At 43.5% G+C, this 20,764-nt stretch overlaps 1 protein-coding gene across 2 annotated transcripts; it reads left to right on the top strand.

The window, feature by feature from the left end:
• The first annotated feature begins 4,084 nt into the window (after positions 1–4,084).
• LOC119660303 (tubulin polyglutamylase TTLL13P-like) lies at positions 4,085–18,835 on the top strand. Of its 2 annotated transcripts, XM_038068776.1 has the most exons (9): positions 4,085–4,679; positions 4,734–4,796; positions 8,503–8,796; positions 8,857–9,013; positions 9,074–9,174; positions 9,231–9,788; positions 9,846–10,290; positions 17,962–18,251; positions 18,312–18,835. In XM_038068776.1, exons 1-9 carry the CDS (start codon positions 4,348–4,350, stop codon positions 18,406–18,408), a joined length of 2,337 nt encoding a protein of 778 aa, XP_037924704.1. In that variant the 5' UTR covers positions 4,085–4,347; the 3' UTR covers positions 18,409–18,835. The 2 variants fall into 2 exon arrangements, with proteins under 2 accessions (XP_037924704.1, XP_037924703.1); XM_038068775.1 differs by having other exon boundaries at positions 9,231–10,290.
• The last annotated feature ends 1,929 nt before the right edge of the window (positions 18,836–20,764 follow it).

The raw sequence follows: 20,764 nt of genomic DNA, 5'->3' as shown, positions 1-20,764 counted from the left end.
ATCGACTATATATGGGTGCCATAAACTACTATGTGGGGCATAATGCGTCAACCGAACATATGCGTCTTCGGTTTCGGTTCCTGGCAATTTGCATCAACTGCCAAACCATCTCCCGAAAAGCTTGCGTTCTTAGTGGACTATGCTCAGCCAGGTAGTCCTAAGGCGACACGCTTCTCGGTCACTCTGAGATGTGGGTTCATTGGAGTGCATAACATGCAGTGGAGCCCTTCCCTGATGTGTGACCTATCCACTACCACTTTCGGTTCATTAGTTATTGCCTTAAGCCAGAATACTCCGATGGTGAAAGCTGAGATTGTATGAGGAATAGTGTACTATTGCCATATAGTAGCAAAGATAGATCATGGGCCAGAACAATGTAGGTGTTATGCTTGAGATAATTGTATTTCTACATTTTGAACAAAACGGCGAAAGCGATACATTCCGGAATTATTTTAGCTATTATTTTTGTGACCACAGAGAGCGCGCAGATACTCCTCCAGTTGCCCTTCTCTGGAATCTTAATGGTCATCCCAAACTTTCACTCTCTTGGAAAGGTATCGAATCGTTAGGATTTCCAGACTAGTGGAAGTAGCATATCTGCGGGAACTGCAGGTACAGCGATAAACAACTCTGCGGCGAGACCGTCAAGCGACTAACCATTTCATCCACAAGAGGAGGAACTTCATTAGCGTGATACGGTTGCGAATCAGCTGATCATCATCGTGGATGTCTAGTCGACCGTTAACGTCCCTTACATGACCATTGAAGAGTTGATAGACCACATGCAAGTTCTTTCGGGATGCGGCATACATTTTTAAAATCATTGCGTTCTGCGGCATCTTCTGCTTCTCTGATCAGCGCAATAACTAATTAACTGTTATCGCTGAACTTCCCGAGAGACGCGCAACCTCTTGCTTTTATTGACCCTCTTCCACGATTCCTCAGTCAAACAGATCTTGTGGCGGCCCTTCGGTATGTGACCGACGACTTGCGTAGCATCCGAGAAAAGAGCACTTTTGATGGCTACCTAATACTCATCGGTTCCTCTTACGAGTTACTTATGGTATCTGCCATCCGATCAGCTCCATCATACAAGCGGTTGATGTCGAACTCGGGACGTCGCAGCTCTCGAGCCTTGCGAGAAGTGGCGGCGAACATTAAATGGTGATTCCTTTCGAGGCCAATGGCAGCGCCTCTCTTGCTGCATACAACCAGGAAACAGCTCCTAAATCTACTGTTTCCCAAATGACTCATAGGGTCATTTTGAAACAGTGCGCGGAGTTTCGATTTCCGCTCCGCCCGATCGTCATAGATTTCGAGAAAGCTTTCGACAGCATGAACAGCGACTATATAAAGGAGGTGCATTCCAAAGAAACTAATAGCAATTGTCGACATATGACCATGCAAAACGTCACTTGCTGTAAGATATCTGAGGAATTTGAGGTTCAAAGTGAAGTCCACCAGGGTTGAATCTTGTTACCGATATTATTTCTTCTTGTTATCGTTGACCATCTTCATGCTGACTTGTCCTGGGGGGAGGTGGAAGAATTCAATAGTTTATGGCATCTTTCCTCAAAAACCTCAAATACGCATCATCTGTCTGCTCGCTCATTGAGTCAATGACTTTGGCTCTGGATCTGGAAAGGGAGGCAAGTATAGTTGAACTGAAGATAAATAATAAAAAAAAACCATCGCACCCTCCTTATCTGCGACGGTAGCACCGAACTGGATGTCGTTCGAACAGCAACGCTGCTAGATCCGCCTTTGCTACCTTGACTAATATATAAAAATGCAGTTTGTTAAAAAAGTTGACTGACGGTTTCGTCCAGGGCAGAGCAATTCATCAGATCTGCCTCACTTCTGCCCTGGGAGCAGCGTGACCAAAAGTAACGACAGGTGGTAATCGCTCCATTTATATTATATATAATGGCAAACGTCCTGAGTATGAATTATATTGAAGTGAAATCTGTCGTAAGTTCAGACCTAAACCAGACCGATGTGAATTTTTTGTGAGGGATGCTGGGAGTCCTGAGTCTGCACGCACTTTATGAGGGACCGGACCACTTGGGAGGCAACTTACTTCCTCTCTTGTGGTCCACGGACTGCTCTTTTTTGGGTTAAACACCCAAGTTTTCCAAAAAAGTGGACTGATTTTACTTCAATATAATTCGTACTCATTATGTGCTTGCGACTATATATAAATGGAGCGATTACCACCTACCGATATTCTTTGCACAGTACCTGACGTTATTTTCGGTCACGCTGCTCCCAGGGTAAAGCTGAGGCAGCGTCTGATGAATTGCCTCTGCCCTGGACGAAACCGTCAGCCAACTTTTGTTAGAAAACTTGGCTGCTTAACCCAAAAAAGAGGAGTCTGTGGACCATAAAAGAGGAAGTAAGTTGCTTCCCAAGAGGTACGGTCCGTTATCAAGTAGGTGCGGGCTCAGAACTCCCAACATCTTCAACAAAAAAGCAGTTATCTTAACACCAAGAACGAGTTGAGATTTTTCTGTACTAATATATTTTCTGTGCTAATATATGGGACCAACAAATGGAAAGTGACACCCCCCTCCCTCCTGTCACTCATGCTATTATATTTCCTGATGCTAAAATATTTAAATTAAAGAACTTGCAAGGCGCCCATAGGCGATGTGATCAAAAGACGGAAATAGCAGTGGAAAGGATACACATCAAGGAGGGGCGACAATTACATTGCTGGCTGCTCTATGGAATCCATCCTCTTAAGGTGGGTGACAAGTAGGTTGCCCTAAGAGCACTTGGCGCAGAACAGTGTAGGGGGAATGCAGACGGCTCGGGAAATCCTCGGCATTTCAGTGGACCGGGTACGGTGGCACGTAGATATCGGTATAAAACAAAGCGTCTAATGGAAGACTTAACAATTCTTTGTAGGCAGTCCTTCTTTGCTCTGCATGGCTATGAGGTTGGATTCGTAGAGGTTGTAGTTGATGTCCGAGTGGACAAATGCGTTCTGTAGCATTTCAGAACAACAGTGGGTCGTCCTTATTGACGCTTCATGGCAGTTTTTGAGCGCTAAACCAACATTGGAACCCTTCGTGTCTTTCTATTATCCCAATGCACATCAAGTTGATATTTTCCCATGTCAATCTTCTTTGCACTAGTGTACGGGGTTGATGACTAGTAAGTGTCTCTTTAAATGTTGAGCTCTGCCAACAGATAATAGCGATGACACTGTTGATCCTAATTGTTCAATGAAAATTGTTTGTTCTATCTTCTAACGAGCGCAAACCGTCATAGCCTCCTTCTAAAAACCCGAATATGGTTAAGTTTCAGCCTGATATACAGATTTATTCGTTAATTAAATTTCAATGTGCAGCGAAAAACACAAATGCTCTCTCCTCAGAGAAAGTCCTCGCGCCCTAACTGTAGAATTGATTGCCACTTTCTTCAACCTAGGACATTAGCCTGATTTTCACTTTCATACTTTATTTCGATGTCACCGCTCTTGTTGCTTCCGTCCACAATCCTATCAAGAACGGTGTCACCGTAAGGCACCAGCAACGAATCGGTTTAGGCCACTTACACTAGGGTCCGGTGTTATTACACTTTGAAATCAATGAGAACGAAAAGGCATGTGACCACATATGTGAAATTTGCATACCAGGTGGAAATCTTCGCGACAATCGCGACTGGCAAAAAGCATAGCGAAAACGAAGACACGTACTCCATAAATGTCTGAGTCCCTGTTACACCACGATAAATCCAAATATATTCAATTGCCCTTTGGCATGCATGTCATGAGTGCAATTGGCCCCTTGTGGGGTTTTTGTCTTACTGCAATTGAAACTTCTTCGTGTATCTCTGATGGGTGTTGAAATCGCGCCATCCGACCTGCACAATTGCACTTGCAAAGTCCTTTCGTGTGGTGCCTTGAGCTCCGTCGAGATAGTCTTTCGCCCGTGGTCATATCTTGAAGAAAATCCCGCAGAGCTAATTAGTGTGATATCAGTTAATTGAATCGAAATCGAGTTGAAAAGGGATTTTGTGTCGGTGCAGGAATTAAGGAGGCCCTGCCTACTAACCTATCAAATGGATCGAAAATTGAGTTCCGTCAATAGTACTTATGAAATTTTTCGTGGTTTTAGATCATTTTTATGACAAATTAACGTTAGTGGCTGTTAACGAACGATTGGATAAGTTTTTTGCCAGGTTTTGTAGGAGTGCATTGAGGTCTTCCTCATCTCGTCTAAGCTCCATCCATCATTCATTCGTGATAATATTTTCTAAGGAAGCTGGTGTTCCTTTTGTTCATTTCCGTTGCATTCGTACTGCCATAGGAGAGCTCTTAACCAAGCAATTGATCTCACAATGAAGACAAAGTTTAAGAAATTTCAGACCCCACGGGAAAACGTTCGACTCTTGATTCAGCCAAGACAGCACGTAATTATCGACGAAGGCGAAGATACCAGCTGCGACGACTCTGCAGACTCACCCACTGTTGCCTCAGAAACACATAGCATCCCCTCGAATAGCTCTATTGTAGAAGTTCCTTGCATTATTCGCAAAGAAGATCAGAACAGCTCCAGTGATGGATTCCGGGCTCTTTTAAAAGTGAATGACGACTGTTATGAAGTGGATATAAATCATGACAATCGAACGCCTATTTCTGAGGAAGATGCTGGCGAGGAAAGTGATGGGAGGTATTAGTAGTTTCGCCCCTCCATTTCCCTTTGTAATGTTTGAGGTTATTCTAGGACACAAATAAGTAATAGGAATATGAAAGGTGCTTCAAAATCGCCCTTGAGAAAAAGAAGAAGGTGAGCCTCTTTAACATTTTACCAAATACATAATGTTTGATGGTTCTTCCTCTTATAACCGTTTATTATTGATTGGAAGCTTCTTCTTCGAATACCTGTAAGTCTGAATTGATGCATGCAAATTTGTTGAGTGGCCATAACCACTTAATCGCTTTCATCACCGTGTTGCTAGATGCATAGTTTTCTATACACTACAATTTTTTGGCTTTTTATGTTTTATTCCTTTTACTTATTTTCCGTCATAGGCCCCGGGCCCGTTTGAGAGAGAAGGGAGCGTCTTAGAGTATACGCATAGGCCAACTCCACCTGGACTAATGGTCCTTTCTATTAAGACAAGAAGTCGGTGTCCCTATGAGTTGGGGGTGATAAAATATACTGAAAGTATTCTTTGCTTGTCGTAAAAGAGACTAAAAGGAATAGAAATTTGTAGGCCAGCAACCTACAACTCACGAAATTAAGTATGCTTCGAAGATATCAGCAAACCCACAGGATAGGGACTAACCTCACGACTAAGACCTTTGATTATCGAAAACGGCTTATTATTAATTTCTGGAATGTGCGCTCGAGACTCGCTTGTTCCAATCAACAAGAATTTCAGCGATACAGACTGGCCGTTTTGAAGTTAAGCGAGGTTAGGTGGTGTGACTCTGGGGAGCACTCCTTTTCTTTCTGCAGCAATGTGGTAATGTATTCTGGCAATTCTGCCGGGGGTAAGCGTGAATTCGATGTCCGATTAATGCTCACCTCTTACTTTGGGAACAAGTATCAGATAGATTATTAACAGCTTACAGTTCAGGATGAGAAACATCTCAATAGTGCAGTGGGCACCAACAGAGAGTTTCGATAGAGAGGAATAGAACACTCAATGCCACTTAAAGAGGCTTCTTAAAGGGGACATTGCGACCATGATGGGAAATTTAAATGCCAAGGTGGGCTCTGATAACACCTTGCTTGAACATATGTTAAGAGTTTTTTGACTTTCTGCGTTTTTCACCTCGTCGCCATTGACGAAGCATTTTTGATCACAGATCCTGCCATAAGGTCAGTTGGGTCTCAACCTAGTGGCAACATACATTTTATCAGATCAATCGCATCGCAATCAGCAGTAAGTTTAAAAGTTATCTTCTGGATGTGCGAGACATGAGAGGCCTTGGTATCCGCCTCGCGCGAGATAATCGGTCGCCTGCTTTCGCGTATATATCGGGTCCACACCTTTCCGAAATCCCGAAGCTCAACACGATTCGATTAGGGGACGCAGTTATCGTTCGACAGTAGACATTATTGATAACCAGCCGGACCGCCATCAAAAATGGTCTTCTCCTCTGTGCAAATGAGGTTGTTGGCCCTCACTCGATGGTCGCTTACGTTCGCTTGCGAGTTGCGTCCGTCACTTCTCCCAGGATTCGGGAGTCTCGACCCCCTAAGTTCAACAGTGACCGCTTGTACGACCCAGCTGTCACTCGACAGTGGGGCAGCTATCTTGCTGATCAAGCGGCAGATCTATTGAGTAACGCGCCTGGGATTATCGATGACGTCGTAACAAGAAAGAATTTGCCATTGCATTGGTCCTTAGCTGGTGAAAGGTTGCGTTGCGGTTCTCCGTCTCGGGCTGATTCCCGTTAACCCAAGTCTGCAAGGGACTCATCTGAAGTGGCTCTGCCACGAAGTCTCACCGGAGGTTATCTGGTACCATGGGAACCGGGATGGCCCTCGGAGAGCATATGCTCCAGGAGAATTCCTGGAGGATGTGTTCTCGGCCCGGTTATTTGCGGTTGGCCCCTAGTGGGAGTTTCATGGTGGTTGTGGTTATGCCTACATCGCGGCCAGAGCTCCTCGGAGCTTGGTGCTGATCGGTCGTAAGCTATGTAAACAGATGAAATACACACGTTCTCCGATCCCACCTGCTCCAGTTTGACCACGACTAGTTTATTAAAACTCAAGTCCGGACACAGAAAAGTTTCCTCGCCAGCAGCGAGGGCACATGCTCTAGGTCTATCCCGATCAGTACCTCTTATACTGCGGAATAAATTATGATATTTACTTTGGAGCCCTTTGATAGTTCGGAAAGAGAGAGAAGACAAGCAGATTACCTGAGGCGCACTTCGAGTTCTTCAGATTTATCTGCGCTACCGTCAGCGTGGTCTGCTTGCATGGGATGTTCGTCAGTCCCCGTCGAACCGTCGATCCTCATCTTCTTCAGCTCGTTAGCTGCGTTGACGGGATCCAAGTTAACGTCTGGTTTTGTGGAATGAAGTACTTTCACTTTTGCGTTCTTGACTCCGAAGCCCACTTTATGATCGGCCTTTTCCAGTGCTTCCAGGCAATCTCCGTTGATACGGAGCAGAAAAGTTTGGCTGTCCTCCTGGGGTTCCTTCTCCTTGATAACCACCCAATCGTCGATGGGAATGCTGGGGTTTTTGAGGGCGCAGGGATTGGACGAGCGTGTCCTTATCCATGTAGATCTTCGGCCACCAGTTGCGAGCGACCGATTGCTGATGACCTTCAGCTTTACGCCCTCTCAGACCTCGCTGATGTTAGTGACGGACAAACAGAGAAAGTCGGACGAGAATTGGTCCTCGGGTGCTATAACGTGAAACCCATGGACCACTTGGGAGATATCGAAATGTTCAATAACCATCTCCGACAACAGCTTAGCCTCAACACTGGTCTACATCTCCGGAATTAGCTTGCCGCTAGCGGAATTACCGAGAGCCACACGTAAGTATAGTAACGCTGAAGGGTTTCACAGTTCGTGACACATTGCCCGGCTGTTGCAGGTTACTTGTTTTCAGAGGTTGCTTGGCATTCGGGGCTTCGCCTTCTGTCTTTCGCACGTGTTTGTTGTTTTATTCTTCAACACTCCCCTGGTATTTAGCGACCATATGTATATATTTTTATGCTTTAGATAAAAGTACTGTGAACTCGTGTTATCTTTCTGCCCTCAATAGCTGGCACTTGTAACATGGCGGTCCCATTCCGGTAGAAGAATCGGCAATCCGTTCCGAACTTTGTTAACGTCCTCTTCCGAGTCACCAATAGTGAGGAAAATTTCCGGTTTATCAGCTCTTTCTCCTGCTCTACTTCCTAATAGCATCGACGTGGTTGTTTTGCGGTTATTCTGCATTTTTATCTAGAGCCTCAGCGCCATTTCGATCGTCACCTAGAAGCCAAAGGAAGCACTGTAGTATTGCCCGCAGGCTTTTTTTCCGTGGAGGCAAATGACGGATAAGCGGGTAAGACGTTGGCTTCAGAAAGTAGCTTTTCTTGAATCCTTGTGTCAGGAGTTCTGATTGAAAATTATTAAGGACCGGATCCTAATTGGAATTATTTTGAATTGCAACCCCCTTTTAAGAGAGCCGAGGTTAGCTGAATTCTGGCATCCAGAGTTCACCGGTCGCGATTTTAATGTCAACACCTTAAGTTGGGGTTTGATTACCGCTTAGCGTTGAATTTCACCTCTAGTTCCACAGAGGATCTTCCTTATTTAAATTCCTCGCCTCGACGAGAGGTGGCATTTTGAAAGATTTCTCGCATAACCGTTATCTTTTGTGGTTGCTGCCCTTTTCTTTGCACAATAAGTTTATAGTCGGATAACACAGGATTTGCTGATACTATTTTTTTGTCTTTATATTGCTCTAGATGCTTTTTATTAATAGCGTTAGTCTTATACCCTGTAAACGAAATAACGAGGATATTTCATTTCTAGAAATGGTCCAAGCATCTGCCTTGCCGGGACTCGCTATCCATGCATCTCAAGAGTCTGTAGATCTCTCGGTTTCAAGATTGTTCGTGAATCGGATTTGTGGAACATTTATTGGACCGATTCGATTCAAGGAGTTGATATGTACAAGGATATGAAACGTTTTCAAAAAGTTAATCATTTCCCGGGCATGATAGAAGTATGTCGTAAGGATTTACTGGCTCGCAACCTAATACGGATGCTGCGTTTATTTCCAGCCGAATATAATTTTTTCCCGAAAACGTGGTGTTTTCCTGCAGAGTAAGGACTAAAGTTTCTTGTATAGATTCCACCGTTTAGTATTTATTTTATGTATTACAGCCTAGGAGATGCGATCAGCTATAGCAGACAATATAGAAATAAAACATTTATTCTGAAACCAGATACGGGTGCACAAGGAAAAGGAATTTGGCTAACGAAAAATTTGAAGGAGATTAAGCCAAATGAAAGGATGATTTGTCAAGTATATGTTAGTAAGGTATCTATTCAGCTTTTAATTAATTTATGCGTTTTTTTCAACATAAATTTGTTTTCGTAGCCCTTGCTAATAGACGGTTTTAAATTCGATCTGAGGGTCTACACCCTGGTAACTTCAGTCAATCCGTTGAGAGTGTTTGTATACAACGAAGGCTTGGCTCGGTACTATGAGAACGCATTCAACTGCTATATCCAATTATATTTCAAACTTTTTCCAGCTTTGCAACGAGTAAATACAAGGAACCGAGTGGTCACAACACATCAAACGTCTACATGCACCTCACCAACTATTCGGTCAATAAGCATAGTCGAACCTTTTCCAAGGACGATGAATTGGGCAGTAAACGCAAATTTTCCACTCTGAACCGGATCCTCATGAATGAAGGATACGACGTCGAGAAACTATGGAACAGTATTGACGAGATAATCGTGAAAACGCTTCTGAGTGCCTGGCCTGTACTCAAACACAACTATCATGCGTGCTTCCCCTGCCATGATGTTGTGCAAGCTTGTTTCGAAATTCTTGGTTTTGATATTTTGGTTGACAGTAGAATGAAGCCTTTACTTTTGGAAGTGAATCATTCTCCAAGTTTTCATACCGATGAACAAATTGATAAGGAAGTGAAGGAGGCGCTGCTGCATGATACCTTTCAAATACTCAATATCTCCGTAGTGGATAAGAAGAAAATTCTAAAGGAGGACAAACGACGAGTGCAGTCTCGTCTGTTGCAGAAAATTAGAGACAACAATAAAGCAGCTGTTGACACTGACCCTATGTATTATATTTCCATTGTTAATAGTATGCAAATAATGACTTCATTCTTATTTTGCAGTAATTTTGACGGTGTACCCCATAAAGTTCTCCTAAGTCCTAACACGCAGCAAATAGCATGGGAAGAAAGTCATTTGGGAAATTTCCGTCGTGTCATGCCGGCACCTAACAATCCCAACAAATATACGGCATTTTTAATTTTACAAAATCAATCCTCGATTTATTCAGACACGGCAGCCAGCAAAAGGCGTGAGGAGGCGGCAAAACAATTGCGTTCAGAAATTATTCAAAAAGCTCTTAAGGACCAAAAGTATGCAGCCCAGAATATGAGAAAGCAAATTGACAATAGCAATGAGGGGACTGCGGAGCAGAAGAAAAAGAAAGTATCAACGAAGAAAAGGTGGCCAGTTATCAACAATTCAATAAATGAAGTGGAGGAACGGGAAAGAATTATGCTGTTATCACAACGTGACTTCCTGATTCGCAGCTCTGGACTTGTGCAGTTGGTGAGTTGTACAGAATTTTTATTTATTTTGCTTCGATTGATTTATGGTTTCAAAGATAGAATTATGATTAATTTTGTGGCCTAAGTTCGAGTTTTTCCCGATATCCTGCGTTTTTTTTTGCGAATGGCAGTACCTTTTGCACCGCTTACAATATTTAAGCTATTTTTTCGTTGGTCATCAACATCTTTCACAGTTAGGGTTCCTGATACCATGTTCATTCGCATTTCAACTCTTTTCCTAATAAAAGCCAGTGGAGGAATATCCCGTTTCGGCCAAGTTTTATTCTTCTATCGCATATATAGTATCCCAAAAACAAACAATAGAAAAGGATTTTATTTAAAGGATGGACTAACAATTTATTTAAAACAAAACTATTTGAGGAACTATTTTGATAACAATTAGATTGAATTTACTATTTGAAGCAAATCTTTTAATTTGGTCAAGTGACATTGTATTTAAAAAAGGTGGAAAGGAGAATAACCATCAGTTTTATGATTAACATCGCAAAGGAAGTCCTCAATTTAATGGAAAGAGTGTGATATCTTCTATCTGCATTCATGAGCGGAAACGTAGGGATCCCAAAATCTGGAAATGTTGGTATCTGAACACTAATATCAACTTAAGGCTGCTTCACAACAATGTTCTTGTCGTACTGCTATAAGGAGTGGCACATGAAAAGTGACACTCGACAGCTCCAAGCTTCCATCAACACTTCTGTGCAATATGTTATCGGGGTATTCTATATTAAAAGAATGTCGAATAAAGAACTGCAACAGCGTATGGGCCTGTCACCGGTGGAAGTCGGGGTCGGCTCCTTTAGATTGGATTCGCCGCTTTTCTCGGTTACAGGCTTAGTCCAGATTGAGTCGAAAGGTTCCTAAATTACCATCTTGTGTATCAAGCCATTGATGTTTCGGTTGACGGTTCGATGTTCAGGTCAATCTGAACCTATAAGTTCTCGTCAGCGCTAATTGCATAAATTTACCATTGAAGACGACTCGGAATTTTTCCACAATTGGTGCAACTCCATATCGTTCGTGGATGTCCCAATTTCGGACTGAACAAAGCGGATTATGCCACTGATCCAGCAGAACATTTTCTTTGGTATTTGCCCAGCACTGTCAGCCACAGAGGTAAGGGCGAACGATCCCGCGATTGAGTTTGAATTAATGACGTTCGCTGATGCGCCGATTGCAAGGGACGTAAGTTGTGAAGTACTACTTCATCCAAGTTGCGTTGATATTTAATTCGCTCATTTACGATGTCTTGCCCTAACATCCCCAATCGATTTTACGATTCAGAATCGTGGTGAAGTGCTTCTTCCACCTCTTCGGCTGCTCATCATCGTGGATCGCTTCTGAAATTGTTGCTATTTGCGGCAGTTTCTGCTTCATTCACCAGCGTGGTGGGGTGACGTGGGGGGATTCCCTTTTGTCACGAAGCACACTACGCTGGACTTATCGTACTTTTCCACGGTAGTGGAGCTCGCTGATCCGCACTTCTCGTTATCGGTAATTCTATTGATGCTGCCTTACAGGGGTCCATTAGACTCTGCCATCTTCAAACATCTCTGCTTACCACCACATCAAGTCATTGACCTTGGTTAAAGGCTCACTCTGGAGTTGGAAAAGGAGGCAACCAAAATTGGACTAAAAATACAGGATTGAAATTGGACCGGTGTCAGTCGCCCAAAGGCAATTGGTGAGACAGGGCTATGTCCTGCCCTATTGCACCCTCGCAGAGAAAGAATATGGACCAGATTTTGCAGTAGCCTTGTACAACCAAATTTTGTGTGAAACTGGGTAAAAACGGGTCTAACACGCTCGTAATACTTCGAAAAACCTACGGAGACGGGACAATGGAAAAGAGCCAAACTTTCATGTAGCACAATCAGTTTCGGAAAAGTGGGGAGTTCGGCAACGACGACGATTGCTCAGCGCGCACGTCGACATCACGAACATGGGTGATACCCCAGAGAATCATTCCTCGCATTTTAATAGATGATCATCAAATCATGAAAGTCTTTGCACAAATGGTATCGATAGGATAGACAGGGTTCAAAGCGTCCGAAGAAAAATTTGCAACAATTGGATGTTGCACCAAAACAAGACGCCAGGCCATACTACGCTCATTATCTCCGAGTTATTGGCCAAAATGGCTGTGACAACGCTGTTCCAGCTGCCGTACAGCCCCGATCTGACCTCCAGTTGTTGAGGCATTCAATAATTGGGTAAACCGTTGGCAATGATTCAACAAATCAGCAGAACAATATATATTGAATAAAGGATTTTTAAAAAATAATCCCGGGGACTTTTGTAGACATAGTGCACCACGGTTACAAGTAAGTTCTTCCAAGCGAGTTAACGACCAGCCAAGTGGACTAGTGAACACTCGCCAAAAAAGTGAAACTCAACCTCTTCGGACGTGCAAACTGCCCACGGAAAGTGAAGTCTATAGACGAGGTTCAATCAACTCTGAATCCAATGTTCGGTAGACAGCGGGCGGAGACAATTTGCAAAAAAAAATCGCCCGGACCAAGAATTTCGGGACCAAATTGGAAAAATTCAGCACTGACGCTAAATCAGACAACTGAATAATTTTAATCTTTAGAATTAATCAGTACATATGCATAAAAATCTGTAAAATCTATTTTCAAAATTTAAAACGAAAACGGCAGAAAAATGGTATAAGGAAAGAGCTGATTAAAACTCTGTCCAGCCCTTGTTCCTTTGACACGAGGTTCTTTTAATCTGCTCTTTCCAATCCTTGTTCCTTTTGTGGGCTACATCGCTTCGTCATAAAATATAAATAGACAGATCCCCTCGTGGTAGCCCGGGTTCCATCGTTTGAAAAAAAGGAACCCGGAAGCATGTCTTGGTTCGAGGCAGAGTTTGCTCTATTCACCGTCACGATGGATTCTAAGCAGTTTAACCATGAGTTCGTCGGGCTGGAAAATAAGGTAATTGAGCTTGTCTCCGACGTGCGCGAGAACTGCGCCAACAAAAGGTTAAAGGTATGGCTGATTACATGCCTCTCAGTGAAAGAAACGGCTAAACTAAATCGCTTACTGGCAGAGCTAACGCTTGGTGATCGTGTGTCAAGTCAGTTGCTGCGTGAAATAAAGCAGTTGGGTGGCGACAAAGTCGGCACCGAGCTACTATATTGTTTGTGTCTGCTCAGCTGCAGCAGATGGTTGCAGCGCTTACAGCCACATTTCTAGATTGGCGAAGACAGTCAGTGCTTGGCGTTCGAGAAGTAAGACTAGATCAGGGTCCAGATCGACCTCCCGAAAAAGACGATAAGGTAGTAGGTGGTTAGGACCCCCAATAAGTGTTGGAACGTGCTGGTACCACTGTAGATTTGACGACTAATAATAATAATAATCGTTGGCGCAACAATCCATATTGGATCAGGGCCTTGAAGTGTGTTAGAGCACTTCATTCAAGACCGTAACGGTATACTACAGTACACTCTAGGAGCCAATATGGTCAGCATTGCGATCGACCGAGATGATTACCCTGATTTGACTCAGGTTCTCATTCACAGCTGAGTCGACTGGTATCCGACGGCAAATCACGATACAAATCCCACTGCCATCAGTGAGATTTGAACCGCGACCTTCCGTATGATAGCTTGTGCTCTAACTACTCAGCTATCCGGGCATCGGCCTCCACTTTGGACCTCAAAATTCTCCGAAATTTTACCTCGGTGCGTCACATTATGTTCCGCACCATATGTCGATCTGATAATCAACTATTAGTTTCCTCGGAATGCCCCTCCTGCGTAGAGTACTTCAGATACACTCCCTTGGCAATATAGACTCGGTTCACTATCTCGTTGGCATAGTTCTCCGGGCTCGAATTACAACACTGCCTACAGTCTCCTCTGACAATCAGGTGAGAGTGAATACTAAAGCCATTCATAACACAGCCCTCCGTAACACCTATAAGGGGGAAATAGATGCCGCAATAACCGCAGCTAACAGATTTCCTGGAGATGAAGCATCAACAAATGATGTTGATGCTCGTTTGACGATGAATGTAAGCTAGCAACGGAACGGAAGAATACCGCATACCAAGTAATGTTGCATTCTCAAAGAACTGCGTCGAGCGGAGAAGCGACTTCACAGATGGAAACAGGAAGCCTGGGAGAACCAACAAGTCTGTAAATTCGAGAAATACAGGGAGCAACCGCACTAGGTGCGCAACTTTTACCAACAAGATACAAATTCCACTGCCGCCAGTGAGATTTGAACCGCGACCTTCCGTATGATAGCCTAGTGCTCTAACCACGAGCTATCCGGATTTGACGACCGCTTCCCGGAATGAAGCACTACGTCACCTGGCAATCTACGATCCTTGATGCTAACGCCACTACCTAATCAATGCAGACGCTGAGGTCTCGGTTCTTCCTTCGTCCCGGAATCATCATCTAACATCGCACTATGGATTGCAAGTTGAACTGGACAGCAGAGTCTTCATTATTCCCACATCTTCCCATAGGTCATTAGGGAGAATCTCACCCTGAACACCCAACACTCTATCCATCGTTTTTGTAGACGTTCCGAACCACGCGTTGGCGCACTTCTTCACAAATATCGCAAGATCACTACTAAGCGTAGTCTCTCTGAGCCCGTTCAGCATAATATTCAGCACCACATTAACATTACTGGCTCCCCTATCTTTTCTAAGGTGCGTCCATTATCAGCACAGTGCGGAAAGAGTTTGGAAAATTCCTTAAGCAAGGTATTTGCAGACCTTCAGATAGCTGTTGATCTTAGTCACTTCACATGGTCCCTGAAACCAATGGCCAATAGAGACCTTGTGCCGATTACAACCGAACACAGTCAAAGTGTAAGTGCTCTCGAGTTTCTCGCTTCCGAAAACAGTTAGGGGTCTGAGAAGGTTCTTCAGCATGTTAAATTTTTACCGCCTACCAATTGATTCCTAACGCTTACCTATCTGGTCCGAAGACCAAAGACTCCAGCCTGGCTGCGTGGTTCCCAGAAGTTGCCTAGGTGCTTGAGATCACCACGCAACAGTTGATCGAAGCTGCACTTCTGACATTCCTTCCGCAAAATGCACCCCTAGCCATATTCGTTGATGCTTCCTTCAGATAATGTTGTAGTTGCTACCCTTCACCAAATGATAAATCGAATCTGGCAGCCGTTGAGTTTTTTTCCAAAAATTTGAACTCCGCTCAACGAAACTACAACATCTACCATCATGAGTTATTAGTCGCATATCTAGCGATAAAATGATTAAATACTGCCAACATTCCCTTTAAGCCATGTCATTCACCATGAACCATAAGCCCCTGACCTTGACTCTGAAACCAAGCGCCTCTCGCCGCTCTATCGAGAATGGACTCCACGCTTCAGTGTACCGACAGTTATAATCACCGACCATGGAATTCAGTTCGAGGCCTCCCATTTTCCCCCGAGTTGGACAACCTCCTCGGTTTCAAACGCCACTGGATAACCGCGTACCACAACTAGTCCTTTAGGATGCTTAAAAGATTGCCCAGAACGCTGAGAGCCCCCATTAATAGTCGAAGATCCTCATGAATCACGAAAAATTGGCTACAATTTCCGCGGAGCGCGAGTCAAATACCCATGGACGTGTTGAGCAAAAAGTGGAAGTGACATTGGATAGGTCATACATTAAAGAACTAACTATCCCAGAATGGTCGACGGGGTGGGTCCCCTTAAGTTTATGTGGCATAAAACAATGAGGGAGTGAGAAGAAAGCAGCTAAAGCACAATGCCGGGAACCTACAGTGATGGTGCGGAGATGTGGTTGATGCGCTATTCCCACATAGGGGACCACGGAGACCATATATACTCTCTCGTAACGGAGATAGATTACTTTTCCTTTTATCGTAGCTGCGAAATTATTTTCCTTTCCATTCGATTTCTCTTTCCAAGATCATCATTTGTACAACTCCTCCTCCTTTTTTCACTCCCCCATTGCTTGATTAATCCCCAGCACCGCCAACCCCACCGCGAAATAGCTTTTCTAGGCGATTCCGGAGGAGGTCGGTGAAAGAGCATGAATCCTCGATGACCGCGAGACCGACTTAAAGTAAGAAGTGTGCAGATTTTATAGACTTTGCAAATATCTTTGATTGGTTCTGACAGGGAAAGTTTGAGCTCCGCCACCTGCCATTATGAGAAGCTTATTCCCATGTATTGATAGCGGCATTAGCGCATGCAACTGACACTCTAATTGTCGTTCCAGATATGGGGAAAAATGAACCCTCTTTTGCTAAGGCATCCGAGATTTCATTTGACTCTACACCACAATGGGCAGCAACATAGCAGTTTCACCGTATTAAATCCAGAAATAGAGTTTGATCGGTTCCTACATTTCCGCACATTTGTTTAAGTGACCAAAACACTGCTCAACGCCCTCAATGCAGCTTGACTTTCACTACAGATTGCGATGCGTCTGCCCTTATGATCGCATATACTTCAGCCTGAAAGACAGTTGCATACTGCCCCAAAGGAAAAGCTTATTTCGCGTTTTTACTTAAGGAGTAGACTGAGTTCCTGACTGGTAGACTTTGATATATCCCGCCACGCATTCTTCTGCGACTTCCCAGTTTTCTCTACTTTTCAGGATAACTTCATATCTTCTACCAAACAGATATATAAGAACCCGAGAATCGGAGGGCATTGTAAGAACAGGATTCTTTTCTCCCAATAATTCTTCTAATGCTCTGTGTCCCTCACTTCTGTTGTTTCTCCTTAGATCTAAACGAATTAACCTATAAGCTGCTCTTATTGCAGTGCTTCGAATAAATACATCCAAGGGCTGCAAATTGACTAATGAATTTCGAGCTCCGCCGAATATTGTGCTCATAACACCGGTAATACCCAGACACATAGTTCTTTGCAGCGTGGATACTTTACAGCGAAAACTTACCCTTTAGTGGCAAAAAGCCTGGTTTTAATCTGAATATTGCTGGTTGCAGAATCATATCCCCATCTGTTTGCAAAGTGTTCAAAAATTTACATACAGAATTGGGCAGCGTTTCTAACGTGAATCGCAACCACATTCTGTATTAGACGCACAAACAGAATTTCCTCCAGTCACAAGCGGTGACCATCATCTCAATAAAGGAATCTTTCGAGTGAATTTTGAGCTTTCCGCAAGTCTTTAATGCAACGCGATTCGTCAAACCGTTTCCTCAGGAGTACAGCTTGGTAGCGATAAATATGCCTTCGGTCGTACAACGCTTCTAGATTTTGCAAAGTCCTTTTATAAAGGCTACAAACTTGTTGTTTATGGGTGAAAACCGCAGAGGGAAGTCAATCATAAAAACTAAACAACTTTGTATCAACTCTTTTCTTAATTCGACTTGTCAAAATTCATTTTTTAAATTCAATTATTATTTCAAAAATCATGGCCTACTTCGCCACGGAGAACACCGGTGGTGGCAACTGTCAATCAAATTAACAACATTCGAAATAAATTTTTAACAACATTCGAAATAAATTTCGAATTTTGTTAACCCCGTTGCGCCTCAAATCCCCGGCACATACCCATCTTCATTTTGCTCATTGATTAATTGAATTTAGTTGCTTGTACGAATAATTTAGCAATTTCCGTTACATTTTTGGTTGTTAGATTCAAATATGAAGCACTAACCATAACAACAAATCTCCAGATATTTGATAGTTTCTATCGTCACGACCTACTCAGTGCATCTGATCGTGAAAAATTCAAAGAACTTTATGAACAAAAGCAAACTGAAGATGTGAATTCCAAACAAGATTTCTCTCACGGCGAACAATGTAGAATTCATAACAAACAAATCAACCAACGGGAAGCCCTGGTGACTGCAACCGTTCAACACACCCAATCAAACTGTCGACTTCCTAAAGTGTCCGGGACGGAGTATCCTCCGGAAGAAAATCTGCTCAGCAGATATATTTCATCAATGCCCATCGCTAACCCGTGAGTAGTTGAATTGTTCAACCTTTGGAATCATTTGGCTTAGATTTGTCCTCGTTGCAGATCGCATATGCTGGAACGTTTGCAAAGGGTCCGTGGTAAATATTCCGAACTTTACAGAAAAACACTGCCAAAGGATAGGGACAAGTTTATTTCATAATTGTGTCGTCTCCGTGCTTTATTTTATACTCGTCTTTGATATAAATGAAGAAGGATAAATGGGAAATGTTGCAAAAAGATTCAGAGTTTTGCCATCGCTTAAAAAATGAAATGTTTTATGAGCGTAGACTTTCTGAAAATTAAACGGCAGTGGAATCCAATTTAATGTAGATATTATCTAATTTAACAAAGATACAACTTATTGCGTAGACAAGATTTTGAAATCGCATATTTTATGACTGGGAACTTTCAAATGCACTTGACATCACAAACTGATTGAATTATTTAGTTTCACCCTTTAAGCGATGGTACAGTGTTCAATTTTTAGATAAGTGAAAGACAATTGACACTTCCCGTATAGAAAATTTTTTTTCAGCAGTTTCTGGGCAAACTGTATTTATTCTCAATAAAAAAATTGTCTAAATTCATTCTGAACTTTGATTATTTTTCTGCTTTCACATTTTGTGTAGCCTTGGCTCGTAATTACCTTGCGAGTGGGGCTGAAGAATACACTCATTGTGTTCCCTGCTTTCGTAAACGGTCACTAAAAGGGATAGAGACTTACATCGTGAGGCTGTGGCGCAGTAGGGTTAACAACATTCAAAATTTATTTCGAATGTTGTTAATTCAACTATCAGATGCCACCACCGATGTTCTCCGTGGCGGAGTAGGCTTGAAAATGAAATGTGAAAAATATTGGTAGTTTACAAAAGTGGAGTTGACAATAAATTTTCAATGAAGCTTAACGAATTATTGAAAAGTTGTAAAATTTTAACTTTGAGAGAGTTTCGCTAATTATTCCTTAACTTTATATCAATAAAATTATTTAAGCTCTGATTCCTAAGTTTATTTTAAAATATTAAGGCTCCGAATCGGAACCAGTTTCTAGCAATATTCATATCCAATATCTGAAGAATCTAGAACAATTTGGTCGTATCAAGACCAAAGTGGTGACCCCGAAACAAAAAGTTACAGTAACGGATGTTCGCACTGTCAGAAGGCTCCTCCACCATTGTTGCAATTCTGACTCGCGGCAACGAACCCATCATTTACCACGTATACAGACCCACTCCAAGAGCCGGCGCATCAGAAGTCCAACGAGCGCAACCGCCTCTCAACATTCGCAGCAGCAACCTAGACAACAAACGATTATTTGGCAACCGTGGCCTCAAACTCAAATAAGGCCAACTGACTTCATCTCAACAGCCACCACAGCATCTTTCGCGGTCACAGATGCAAAAGCATCCCCCATCTCAACCGCAGCAATCAATGGTGTCGATTGGAAATTTAGTTGGGCCGCTGTCGATGACGTCGGCAAATGGTTTCTCTTCGTCAATCCCCAAAATCGCCCGAGGAATAAAAAAACTTGTTAGAATTGTTAACATATTTTTAAAAAAAGACTAATCTTAATAATCATCATAAAACCGCCGCAAGAGACGGCTTTGATACTCTTTCCGCTCTTTTGGCGAGTTTTCATTTTGGTCTGCGCATCAGGCGTTCGCTTCGGAGTGCGTCGATCCCTTTTTCTGTCGAGCAGGGCATTTGTGTGTGCGGTCTGACGTAGTCAGAGTAGGGCCTTTTAGAACTCGGTACAGCCGCGTCTTCGACCACACTCGCGTCGTTAACTTAGCTTTTGTGATGTCGATTGACAATAAAGAGGCGGCAGGCCCATCGGAGCCTCGCTGTGCTCATCCCTCCCTTTTGGCGACGGAATCCGGAGCTGTGGTTCGTCCATCTGGAAGCGCAATTCCAGATGTCCGGGATCAGGGTAGACGCGACAAAGTTTAATTATGCCTTTGTGGGCCTGGATGAGGAGTCCATCCCCCTGGTGGCCGACATCGTAAAATCAGCCTCTTACACCGTTTTGAGAACTGAACTGATCAAGCGCCTGCCGGTTAGTGAATCAGCTAAGCTGGATCACTTACTGGCAGGTTTGACGTTGGGCGATCGAACTCCCAGCCAATTGCTCCACGAAATGAGGCAATTGGTTGGGAGCAAGATCGCCGACGATCTGTTGAAGTCGCTCTGGCTGCGGCAACTTCCGGAGAGCACCCAGGCGTTGCTTGCGTGCGTCTCCGATTCCTTGGAGGCACTAGCAGCTGCTGCTGCAAGGTGCATGAAGTGCCCGCGCGTCCTACGATAGCGGCCGTCCAGCAGCCTTCAGATGAATTAGGCGAGCTGAAGCGTGAGATGGCCGCTCTTGTGGGCAGCATGGCAGAGATAAGAGCGACGCTGGCTCGCTCACGGTCTACTGCTCGAAAAGGACGATCGGGTAGCAGGTCGTCAGGACAACCTACCGACCCAAGCATTTGTTGGTACCATCGCAGATTCGCTGAAAAAGCTACCAGATGTACGCT

The sequence above is a fragment of the Hermetia illucens genome, chromosome 6, assembly GCF_905115235.1.
Source record: "Hermetia illucens chromosome 6, iHerIll2.2.curated.20191125, whole genome shotgun sequence".
Lineage (NCBI taxonomy): Eukaryota > Metazoa > Arthropoda > Insecta > Diptera > Stratiomyidae > Hermetia > Hermetia illucens.
Note: the sequence above shows the minus strand (reverse complement) of the source record. Positions and strands in the feature narration are given on the sequence as shown.

What these genes read in the sequence shown, in the direction of transcription:
- LOC119660303 (XM_038068775.1), top strand. Translation starts at nt 4,348, where the DNA reads ATGAAGACAAAGTTTAAGAAATTTCAGACCCCACGGGAAAACGTTCGA. An exon ending in CCCTTGAGAAAAAGAAGAAG is followed by an intron (nt 4,797 to 8,502) that starts GTGAGCCTCTTT and finishes TTTCATTTCTAG; the next exon opens with AAATGGTCCAAGCATCTGCC. An exon ending in ACGTGGTGTTTTCCTGCAGA is followed by an intron (nt 8,797 to 8,856) that starts GTAAGGACTAAA and finishes TATGTATTACAG; the next exon opens with CCTAGGAGATGCGATCAGCT.